The 12,819-nt window shown below is 41.3% G+C and overlaps 1 protein-coding gene across 1 annotated transcript in view; it reads left to right on the forward strand.

Annotated features, from left to right (window-relative positions):
- Positions 1-12,819, forward strand: part of LOC309560241 (interleukin-13 receptor subunit alpha-1-like) — a 103,596-nt gene that overhangs the window by 40,333 nt on the left and 50,444 nt on the right. The window contains exons 3-4 of the mRNA XM_082263817.1: positions 3,140-3,266; positions 3,369-3,434. Of these exons, the coding sequence (XP_082119943.1) occupies positions 3,140-3,266; positions 3,369-3,434 (193 nt within the window). The remainder of the gene's footprint in view (positions 1-3,139; positions 3,267-3,368; positions 3,435-12,819) is intronic.

Here is a 12,819-nt window from a genome sequence, read left to right on the forward strand (position 1 = left end):
ATGCACCTGTAATCTACAATATGTAGGGCGTACTACCAGACCCCTTCATGTTAGGATCAGGGAGCACATAACCAATATCAAAAATGGCTTCCCGAAACACAGTCTCTCCAGACACTACCTAGAAGTTCATAATAAAAATCTGAAAGGTTTAATCTTCTATGGTATAGATTCAATTCAAGGACACTGGAGAGGTGAAAGCAAAAAGAAAAAAATCTCTCAGAATGAGACCAAGTGGATATATCTGCTCGAATCACTTCAACCCAAGGGACTCAATTTGGATATAGACTTGAATTGCTTTATTTCTAACTTTTAATATTCAGCATATTTATATTTTTAATATTCAACATTTTTAATACCAAGTCTAGTCCCATTGGGTCACTGGGCCTTCTTCTTCTGCTTGCGATTATTCGTTTATCTGCTACCTACATTTGTATACCTGGGAGAACCATAGTTCTCTCAGATTCTCTGGTACACTTACCCTATGGTTCCCTCTTCTTATCCAATCCTCATTTTCCTTCTGGATATAATTCTCTCAATGGGATGGTTCAGTTTTACCCCCTAGTATATCATCTATGAGCTATTGCACACTATACAATTATGGACTTGGTGTCCACACATCTTATCATACATCTTATCATATTTATAATTGTTTAAGCCAACCCTCCTTTTTAAACCCATACGGATATTAGCTCCTCATTGCATTTAATATATCAGCCCTCTTTTTATATCTAGGACAGTTTAAGACTCATGGTTTGAGTATTATCCCAATTGTAGGACTGTTTGATTTACCATGTTCCACACAGGACCACGAGTGCCAATTAATTCCAAGGACACTTTTCACTTTTATTTTTATTATTTTTTATTGTTTATCCACTGGAAAGTGAGGTCAGTTTTAGGGTCTATTAAACTGATATATATTTATATCAATTATTTTAACCTCCTTAAATTTATAAGATTGCCTTTTTAGTGCATACCCTTTAGTCCTTGCCTTTAACTGATTCATTTATCAGGCGGAATATTTGTTCTATATTTACTAATTTATTAATGATATTTTATACTGCATGTGATTTTATTCAATAGTCACACTAGCTTCCCCAGATATATTCCATTTTTCTAATAATTTTTCTTGTTCTAATTTTTTCTGTTTTAATAATTTTTAATATGCACCATACCGTGATATCACATTATTATCATCCATGTTGATTAATTACCATTGGTTGTGCAATACATTATGTTGTGCATATATCACTTTGTGGTATTATGTTAAATGCACTTGTATCAAGGAATCGTCATCTGCTTGAGTAATGTACTTCAACAACATGGTAATAGGACCCGATATAATATATTTTTATTTTTTAGGATTTGCCGTAATACCATTACATTCTAACACCATTTATTTGGAATAAGGAAGGAGCTCTTGTTTTTTCCTTGTTTTTTCTTTTTTCTGTTTTGTTCGGCACACACACCGCTGCATATCACTTCCTTAAATAAAAAGCCCGGGTATAAAAGTAGCCGGAAGTCTGGTTAGCAGCCGTGTGTAAGTAATATATTAGTCTAAAGACACACAGTTTTTACCCGGCAACAGTGTGCGACATATTTTTCCATTGGATGTCCAATACGTCCTTCTGATTGGAGCACGAACAAAGTCCCGTTTACCATATTGTTATAAAAAGGCGGAGATGGCGTGATGACGCTACTCCTGAAGACGTCATACTGACGAAACGCGTAGAGCGTCATCGCGTCACATCCGCCTGATTGGAACGCACATCCGGTCCGTGGAACGCACGGCGTCCCGGAAGTGCGCGACTACCACTGTTTTTACCTGCCGATTGATCCTCATATGTTTGTGAGTACCATTCTTTGATTAAAATAAAGCGTTTTTAAAGCGGTACTACTCTATGTGAGCCTTCTTTCCCATATATACCCGTGGACCCCATTTCCAAGGATATTGGCACGAAGGACTCGGGCAGGTCATTGGACCACACTGTCACCCATAGTAACCATACCCAAGGCTTGATACCCCTGCAGGGGTGATCAACTCTGGTGAGTGCGGTCCAGGGGGTGCGGGGAGCACTGAGTGGTCACCGGCATCCGAGCACCTCCAAAATCTCCATTAGAGCACCTGCACTCAAGTCACTTTTTGTACCCTTATCCTATGGACTGTGTTTTAATTGTGGGACTATCCTCCTCTTTAGGCCTTTTTTAGCCTTTACGGACTATCTAATACCCGGATGATTGCTGCTATTTTTTAGGGTGGTTTTATATAATTTTTACATACCTGCGTATTATACAGTTCCCTGCTAAAATATGATGCTATTTATTGCATAATTTGCACTTTTTTGACATACTTGAGGATTCACACAGTTTACTTTTCACTTATTTGTCACTACATGTTTTTAGGTGGACCCAATTGATTTCTATCCATTCATTAGGTCTGATACCACTTATTTTTTGTTGCCAACACATTTCTTTCACTTTATATATTTTTTTTTCACATTCGAATTTGGAGTTTTGCTTTTTGCACTATAGTGCACCCCACACAGAGCTGGGCCACTTATCATTGTTGTATTTATTATTCACAGGATACACATTTGTTGCACTTGACACTTTATGAATCTTTAATATCTATTTATGTGTATAGGAGAGACACACACCAGATTTATTTAAAGTTTATTATATATCTAGCATCTTTGAGAAGTGCACGGAATACTAAGTATACTCTGGCAGCGCCACGCACCTTTCTTTACCTTCTACTTAAAGTGGTTAAGTGTTTTAAAGATTTTTTGAGTCACATGTCCATGTTTAGGAGGTGCATGCTGGGAGTCAGGCAACGAGAAAATGCACCAATGATTTTCCAAAACACATACTACTTTTTTAAGTACACCAGTGTGAAAGGGCTCAGATGAAGCCATTATTTTCTAATCTAGTAAACTGCAATATATTACATTTCTGTTCTTGGGTTTAGCCTTTGATCACTCTTTATCGCATCCATTAAAACCTGTACAGCCTGTTCATTACTGGTGCTGGTGAATTTCCCTTTTCCTTTCTTTTACACTCTCAAAATCGCAGTGTTTTTGTGTAAGTGGAAGACCTAATAATCTGAAGATTGACATGCTTTTTATTCTTTGTTTTCCTGCAGTGGACCGCATGTTCCGGTAATTCACATATAACCATCTCTTTGTTCCAAATTAGAGATCTGAACAATTTTTCACTTGATTTTAAAGCCTGTTGTGAACCTCTACGCCGTTGTGCTGTTTTGAAAGGGGGTAATATTTTCTTTACATTCGTATACTTTGAGTGCTTCTACGGGAAAAGATTTTCGGTTCCCATTTTGACAACTTTATTATGTCAAATTCTTTTGCTTGTAGGATCTAATGCCATATGCAATGACACGGAATCAAAAGGGATCAGTCTTCATACACCGTTGGCAGCAGGTAATACTTAATTTAAACTCATTTTAAAATAATATCAGTGATTGAGTTGGTTTTAAACAAAATCTCCTAACTGAATAAAATGTGAAATCTCTTTTGAAACCCTCTGTGAATTACCACACATGTGTCTGCCTTTAAAGAGGAAGAAAAACTTCCTTCTCTTGCTATTACCTATAGGCAAGCCTATAATAAGGCTTACCTACAGGTAGTGTACATACCTCCTAAACGGGCACAGTTTAGGAGACATTTACATTGCATGCAGCCAGAGACATCACTGGCGCATGCCCTCTGAGAGAACGGCCGGCTGCCTGTGCCCCCATTCAGAGCTCTGTGCCATGAACGGTGGCTCCCGGTGATGCATACTAGCACATTATGGCCTGTCTATTACATTAGGGAGGATTTACTAAAGCTGGTGCACTCAGAATCTGGTGCAGCAGTGCATGGCAGCCAATCAGCTTCTAATTCATCTAGTTCAATTAAGCTTTGACAATAAAACTTGGAAACTGATTGGTTTCTATGAAGCGATGCACCAGATTTTGCACTCTCCTGTTTTAGTAAATAACCCCCATTATCTTTTCACAGTATAGATGTAAACTCAGTACTGTTTTGTCAATGAAAATTACATCCTATTAAAGTTGCACTCCAGGCAGATATAAAAGGCACAGAATAAATGTAGTGGAAATTAATGGAGTTTGGAGCATAAAAATTTGCTGCTGAAAACTTTGCTGCCCTGAAAAGCGCACTTGTGGATATTAACCTCCCTGGCGGTATGATTATTTCAGATTTTAGGTGCTGAAAGTGGTACCATTATTTTGCATGTAATTCTTAAAGACGAGTAGCCCAAACCAACTATTTTATTGATACAAATGTTTCTATCTGGTACATAGGTCTGCTGGAAATTTTTCAGAATAATTTGATAAACCTCCCAAATCTTTTTGAGTTTTGGAGCTGGATGAGAAGTCTCATCAAATTCTTCATTATTTGCAAAGTGCAAATATTTCATTGTGAGAGAAAATTTGTATTCCGACATGACCGTGCCAAAAAAAGGAGTGGCTAATAATTTGTTGGTTGTCCAATACCACTTCTGCAGCGGTTTCCCCACCACTCCCTGAAGAATTATTAGGCCCAGAAAATTCCAGATGTCCTCTTTGGTCACTGGTTCCTACTTTCTGCTGCTTGAAAACCTCAGATGCGCAGCAGCTTGTTGCTCCTGGTACCGATTTGTTTCCGTAACAATTTTTTCAATAACCTCATCGGTCAAAAAGAGTTGGAGGTATGCCAAGGGGTTGTCATCCTCAACATCCACTTTGATACCAGGTGCTCCAGTAAACGGGAATCTTGGGGGCGCTACGTGCTCCGTACCGCAGTCAATCGAACACCAATTCTGCACATCGCTGAGCACAGTTGCAGGGTTATCGCTGAAATCGCTTTCTGTGTCCGATGACAAACTTCACCATGAATCGCTATCACTCAATTCTGCAAGCGATTCTGTATCGCTGTCGCTGTTTTTTAGCAGGTCATATACCGCTTTTGAGGTGGCGGCGCGCTTTTATGATGCCATGGTCATTCTGCAGTTTCCAGACACAAAGTACAGTAAAACTGCAGGCAAGGGCACTGGAGAAAGCACTGGGGGCAAACTAAGGTCGATTTTTTTTATTTAGTAATGTAATCCAATAGGATTACAATGTATCAGTGTGTTTGTGTTTTTTACTTTTTGAATTTGCCGGCGGTTCCACCCCCCTGCGACGCGACACTCGCAGGGAAAGGAAGCCAGGGCACACAGCATCAGGCGGAAGATCCAGGCATTGTACACTGCCGGAATACATTGTGGGATCCCGGGGACAAGGTAAGTAACCTCTTCCAGGATCCAGCTATCCTCCCTGGCGGTATCCCCGAGTGTGGCTCGGGGTTACCGCTAATGGTACTGAAATTCCACCCCGAGCCACACTCAGGAATACCGTCAGGGAGGTTAATACGGGCCAATCACCATTAATCCCTTGTACTGAAAAGTACAATGTACAGCTCTTTTGTATTTTGTATAAGGTTAGCCCAGCGCGCTCGGCAACAAATAAAGAAACAGACGCACGCTGTGTCATATCGATGCCAACTGAAGGTTCTCTGCTTTACAGCTCAGAGATCAGGTTTATTTACAGCCAGAGAACAAAAGGAGGTTACCGGGGGGAGTGGCTTCAAGACCACCAGTCACAGACATGTATACATTCAAAAGTACCATAGAAAAGGGGAGTGAATGTTTATGGAATAACACGGCCGTGTGCAGAGACTCTAACTGCCAAGTGAACAAAGCAACATGGCTGCCACATGGATTCTCATGGACTCGGCCACGATAATTCACAAGCATGCACTCTTATCATAACCTGTTAAGAGTGAATCCTATATAATATAGATCATAAAAACCATATTTAATAGTGATCATGCTATTGTTCCAGTGAATGGGACTTTATTATATCTGCAAAAGACAATAGCAGCATTATTTCAATCATATGGATCAGATATGACAAAAAGATGCCATTAATCCTGGTAAAGGGCAGATATTATTAAAACGATAAGAATTCCACCTCACACATATCTCCGCAGTGAATACCGGGGCCCCAGGTGGCTGATATACATTTGTGTGGTGGAGCTCTACTTGTACTGCCATAGATCCGGACCGGCACCGCCGATAGGGATGATCAGGCTACAAGTAGCGTGCAGTCTCCATTTAATGGAAGGTTTCCACAATTACAGGTCTTTCCTCAATGCCAGTTAAAGCAATATTCGCTGTGCATAGCCATTACCGGTAAACTGACACTGAGAGACATAATGACAATACAACTAAAAATATATCCTAAAGAAATGTCCACATAAATATTAATAACATTTCCACAACATAAACCATTTCTGATTTAATTAATACATCATTTAAAAGCATTTTTCAATGTAAATAATGTAAGTACCTATGGTAAGGCTCTTGTGGACATTGCGGGATCGAGAGGGGGCTCAGGTAAGTATTGGGGGCTGAAGGTGCTGCTGCATACAGAAGGTTTTTTACCCTCATGAATAGAATGCATGAAGGTGAAAAACCTTGTGCCTTTACAACTACTTTAAAGAGGAAGTTCAGCTCCCTTAATGCCAGCGCTGCCATCTTTGAAAGTCCAGCATATGCGCAGATGTGCCTTCAGAACCTGGCAGAGACCTGTGGCACATCTACACACACACCACGTTTTCCTAGGCATGCATAGACAAGCAGAGATCTGGGACCTTAACTGCCTTGTCTTTGCAAAACCCTGCACATGCGCAGATGTGACAAGGCTCTCTGCCCGGTTCAAAGGCCAGGCAGAGCCCTTCTGCACATCTGCATTAATTGTGGAATTGGGCACAATGTCATTTTCTCTAGGTGAGATAGGAGGAAGTCAAAAGCGTTTAAAAAGAAAAAAAATATATATATTATTATTATTAAGGATTTCTATAGCACCAGCAGTTTACGCAGCGCTTTACAATATTAGAGGGAGACAGTACATATACAATACAATAAAATACAAGAGGATTAAGAGGGCCCGGCTCAGAAGAGCTTACAATCTAATGGGGTGGGGCAGGTGTTACAAGAGGTGGTAAGAATAGGGAATGAGCTGATGGCAGATTAGTTGGCGGTGTGATAGGTAGGGATGATCGAACTTTTCAAAAGTTCGGTTTCGACCAGAACACCCGAACTTCCCAAAAGTTCGGCCCGGATTTCAGAACCCCATTGAAATCAATGGGACCCGAACTTCGGTAATCAAAAAACACCATTTTGAAGCCCTAAAACCCAATAAATGCCCCTAAAAAGTGCCTAGGGTTCTGGGTCATGCCCCAGGGACTATTAATCACATAAAAAAAAGTTCTTAAAAATTGTAATTTTTGATAGAGAGCCAATTATTGAAAAAATTATTGAAAAAAAAAAAATGAGATTTCTTTGGATTTAGTGTCTGGGGGGGTCTAAAAGGTGTACCTGTGAAGTTTCAGCTCGTAGCATGTCCAGAACCAGAAAAAAAAGTTGTTTGTATTAGAATTAATATAGAACAGGAATATGGCTCTGCTGTTTTCACACCTTGCCGGTTTTGTAGCAAGCGTTTTTTTGGGCATTTTTTGGGGGACTTTGGAGGCAGGCAGAACATCAGAACTTCTGTGTAGGGGTATATATACATACACCCATGTATGTATATATACACATACACATATATAGGTGTGAAAATAGCAGAAACCTATGCTTGCGCTAATGAAATAATTAACACCAATATTGCTCTCCTATCACACCTATATGTGTGTATGTGTATAAATACATATAAGTGTGTGTGTATATATACCCCTATACAGAAGTTCAGATGTTTTGCCTGCCTCCAAAGACCCACAAAAAAATGCCAAAAAAAAAACGCCTGCAACAACACACCTGGGCATTTTTTTGGGCATTTTTTGTGGGTCTTTGGAGGCAGGCAAAACATCTGAAATTCTGTATAGGGGTATATATACACACACACTTATATGTATTTATACACATACACATATATAGGTGTGATAGGAGCGGAGACTGTTAATTATTTCATTAGCGCAAGCATAGGTTTCTGCTACTTTCACACCTATATGTGTATGTGTATAAATACATATAAGTGTGTGTGTATATATATACCCCTATACAGAATTTCAGATGTTTTGCCTGCCTCCAAAAACCCACAAAAAATGCCCAAAAAAAATGCCTGCGCCAAACAAAAATGCCCAGGTGTGTTGTTGCAGGCATTTTTTTTTATAGGTGTGATAGCAGAGAAGCCATATGGGTGTTATTTCATTAGCGCAACCATAGGTTTCTGCTACTTTCACACCTATATATGTGTATGTGTATATATACATACATGGGTGTATGTATATATACCCCTACACAGAAGTTCAGATGTCATGCCTGACTCCAAACATGTCCTCAAAAAAGCCCTATAAACGCCTGCAGCAAAAAGCAGGGAGACAAGCGAGAAGCCATATCGCTGTTCTGTGGGTCTTTGGAGGCAGGCAAAACATTTTAACTTCTGTATAGGGGTATATAAACACACACACTTATATGTATTTATACACATACACATATATAGGTGTGAAAGTAGCAGAAACCTATGCTTGCGCTAATAATATAATTAACAGGCATATGTCTCCGCTCCTATCACACCTATATACAGTGGGTACGGAAAGTATTCAGACCCCCTTCGATTTTTCACTCTTTGTAATATTGCAGCCATTTGCTAAAATCATTTAGGTTCATTCTTCTTCCTCATGAATGTACACATAGCACCCCATATTGACAGAAAAACACAGAATTGTTGACATTGTTGCAGATTTATTAAAAAAGAAAAACTGAAATATCACATGGTCCTAAGTATTCAGACCCTTTGCTCAGTATTTAGTAGAAGCCCCCTTTTGATCTAATACAGCCAGGAGTCTTTTTGGGAAAGATGCAACAAGTCTTTCACACCTGGATTTGGGGATCCTCTGCCATTCCTCCTTGCAGATCCTCTCCAGTTCTGTCAGGTTGGATGGTAAACGTTGGTGGACAGCCATTTTTAGGTCTCTCCAGAGATGCTCAATTGGGTTTAAGTCAGGGCTCTGGCTGGGCCATTCAAGAACAGTCACGGAGTTGTTGTGAAGCCACTCCTTCGTTATTTTAGCTGTGTGCTTAGGGTCATTGTCTTGTTGGAAGGTAAACCTTCGGCCCAGTCTGAGGTCCAGAGCACTCTGGAGAAGGTTTTTGTCCAGGATATCCCTGTACTTGGCCGCATTCATCTTTCCCTCGATTGCAACCAGTCGTCCTGTCCCTGAAGCTGAAAAACACCCCCACAGCATGATGCTGCCACCACCATGCTTCACTGTTGGGACTGTATTGGACAGGTGATGAGCAGTGCCTGGTTTTCTCCACACGTACCGCTTAGAATTAAGGCCAAAAAGTTCTATTTTGGTCTCATCAGACCAGAGAATCTTATTTCTCACCATCTTGGAGTCCTTCAGGTGTTTTTTAGCAAACTCCATGCGGGCTTTCATGTGTCTTACACTGAGGAGAGGCTTCCGTCGGGCCACTCTGCCATAAAGCCCCGACTGGTGGAGGGCTGCAGTGATGGTTGACTTTCTACAACTTTCTCCCATCTCCTGACTGCATCTCTGGAGCTCAGCCACAGTGATCTTTGGGTTCTTCTTTACCTCTCTCACCAAGGCTCTTCTCCCCCGATAGCTCAGTTTGGCCGGACGGCCAGCTCTAGGAATGGTTCTGGTCGTCCCAAATGTCTTCCATTTGAGGATTATGGAGGCCACTGTGCTCTTAGGAACCTTAAGTGCAGCAGAAATCTTTTTGTAACCTTGGCCAGATCTGTGCCTTGCCACAATTCTGTCTCTGAGCTCTTCAGGCAGTTCCTTTGACCTCATGATTCTCAATTGCTCTGACATGCATTGTGATCTGGAAGGTCTTATATAGACAGGTGTGTGGCTTTCCTAATCAAGTCCAATCAGTATAATCAAACTCAGCTGGACTCAAATGAAGGTGTGGAACCATCTCAAGGATGATCAGAAGAAATGGAAAGCACCTGAGTTAAATATATGAGTGTCACAGCAAAGGGTCTGAATACTTAGGACCATGTGATATTTCAGTTTTTCTTTTTTAATAAATCTGCAACAATGTCAACAATTCTGTGTTTTTCTGTCAGTATGGGGTGCTATGTGTACATTCATGAGGAAGAAGAATGAACCTAAATGATTTTAGCAAATGGCTGCAATATAACAAAGAGTGAAAAATTTAAGGGGGTCTGAATACTTTCCGTACCCACTGTATGTGTATGTGTATAAATACATATAAGTGTGTGTGTATATATACCCCTATACAGAATTTCAGATGTTTTGCCTGCCTCAAAAGACCCACAAAAAAATGCCCAAAAAAATGCCTGCGCCAAAAAAAATGCCCAGGTGTGTTGTTCAAGGCGTTTTTTTGGGCATTTTTTGGGGTCTTTGGAGGCAGGCAAAACATCTGAACTTCTGTATAGGGGTATATATACACACACACTTATATGTATTTATACACATACACACATATAGGTGTAATAGCAGAGAAGCCATATGGGTGTTAATTATTTCATTAGCGCAACCATAGGTTTCTGCTACTTTCACACCTATATATGTGTATGTGTATATATACATACATGGGTGTATGTATATATACCCCTACACAGAAGTTCAGATGTCATGCCTGACTCCAAACATGTCCTCAAAAAAGCCATATAAACGCCTGCAGCAAAAAGCAGGGAGACAAGCGAGAAGCCATATCGCTGTTCTGTAAGTGACCTAAGAGAAACAATCTTTTCTCTATAGCGGTCACCCTGACATGGAAGGGTTTTGCCACCCTGCCATAGCAGTCAGAGTCAGTTAACCCTACACTACACTACGGTCCCCTTACACTTAACACTTTCCCTACAGAAACTAGATTATTAAATCTAACTATAGTGGAAATAGCACCCTAACTACACTAGATATCCCTTTCCTCACACTAAAAATTGCTAAATGGCACTTTGTAGCAGAAGTAACAGAACTGCTTCCACTCTCTTCCACGTCCCTGTATTACAATGCTAGGAATTTGGCAGGGGCTATCTTATATACTGGGGGGTGTATTCACTAATGATTGGCCTATGGACCCCCTAGTCACTCCAATCACATTCCTAGCATTCTCCTGCCCCCTCAATTGGCTTTTACTGATGGTTCTGGTCCAATCATGGGCTTTTAAAGCCCATTTCCTGTCCCATTGCATTTTGGTCGGTTCTGGTTGCCGAATTCCGAACTTTTTCAGCAAAAAGTTTGGAATTCGGCCGAACCTCGAACAGCCAATATTCGGGTCGAACCGATGGTCGACCCGAACCGTTTGATCATCCTAGTGATAGGCTTCCCTGAAGAGATGAGTTTTCAGGGATCGCCTGAAAGCAGCTAGAGTAGGAGATAGCCGTACAGGTTGAGGTAGAGCATTCCAGAGGATAGGAGAGGCCCTGGCGAAATCCTGGAGATGAGCCTGAGAGGAGGAGACTAGGGAGCTTGAGAGTAGGAGGTCTTGAGAGGAGCGGAGAGGACGGTTTGGGTGATATTTGGAGACAAGATTGGTGATATAGCTTGGGGCAGAGTTGTGAATGGCTTTGTATGTTGTGGTTAGTATTTTGAATTTAATTCGCTGGGCAATCGGGAGCCAGTGTAGGGATTGGAAGAGAGGGGAGGCAGACGCTGAGTGGTTGGTAAGATGGATAAGCCTGGCAGCAGCGTTCATGATAGACTGAAGAGGGGATAGCCTATGAAGTATTAGGCCTATGAGAAGGGAGTTGCAATAGTCGAGGCGAGAAATAACAAGGGAGTGAATGAGTAGCTTGGTGGTTTCAGTTGTTAAAAAGGGGCAAATTTTAGAGATGTTGCAGAGGAAAAGTCTACAAGCTTTTGACAATGATTGGATTTGGGGATGAAAGGACAGGTCAGAGTCCAGGATTACACCTAGTACCCTGGCATGAGGGGAGGGATTGATGGTTGCATAACTAATTTTGATAGAAAAGTCATGGAGGGGGGCACGGGCGGGAGGGAATATTACCAGCTCAGTTTTATAGAGATTTAGTTTGAGTAAGTGGTGCGACATCCATGTTGATATGTCAGTAAGTAAGTTAGCAATGCGAGAGGAGACTGAAGGAGTGAGGTGAGGAGTAGACAGATAGATTTGTATGTCATCGGCGTATAGATGGTATTGGAAGCCGTGGGCGGTTATCAAGTGACCAAGGGAGGTGGTGTAGATGGAGAAGAGGAGGGGTCCAAGAACAGAGCCTTGGGGAACCCCCACAGAAAGGGGCAATGGGGAGGAGGAGGAGGTAGAGTTGTGGGTAACACTGAAGGAGCGCTGTGATAGGTAGGAGGAGAACCAAGATAGAGCAGAATCTTAGAGGCCAAGGGAACAGAGTTTATTAAGAAGGAGCAGGTGGTCAACAGTATCAAAGGCCGCAGAAAGGTCAAGTAATAGAAGTATGGAGTAGTGGCCATTGGTTTTAGCAGTTAGTAGATCATTTGTGAGTTTTAGTAAGGCAGTTTCTGTAGAGTGCTGCAACCGAAAGCCAGACTGTAAGATATCAAGAAGGTTATTGTCACTGAGGTAGGAGCTGAGACGGTTGTAGACTAAGCGTTCTAGAAGTTTAGAAGTGAATGGGAGCAGTGAAATGGGTCTTAAGTTGTTCAGGTTGGTGGGGTCTAGTGAGGGCTTTTTAAGTATGGAAGTGATCTGTGCGTGTTTTAGAGGGGAGGGGAAGGTGCCACTAGAGAGGGAGAGATTGAAGATGTGAGTAACGGAGCATAGGATAGAGTAAGAGGGTGTTCGTAGTAG

This window comes from Pelophylax lessonae (genome assembly GCF_965119305.1).
Source record: "Pelophylax lessonae genome assembly, chromosome: 7".
In the NCBI taxonomy this organism is placed as follows: Eukaryota; Metazoa; Chordata; class Amphibia; order Anura; family Ranidae; genus Pelophylax; species Pelophylax lessonae.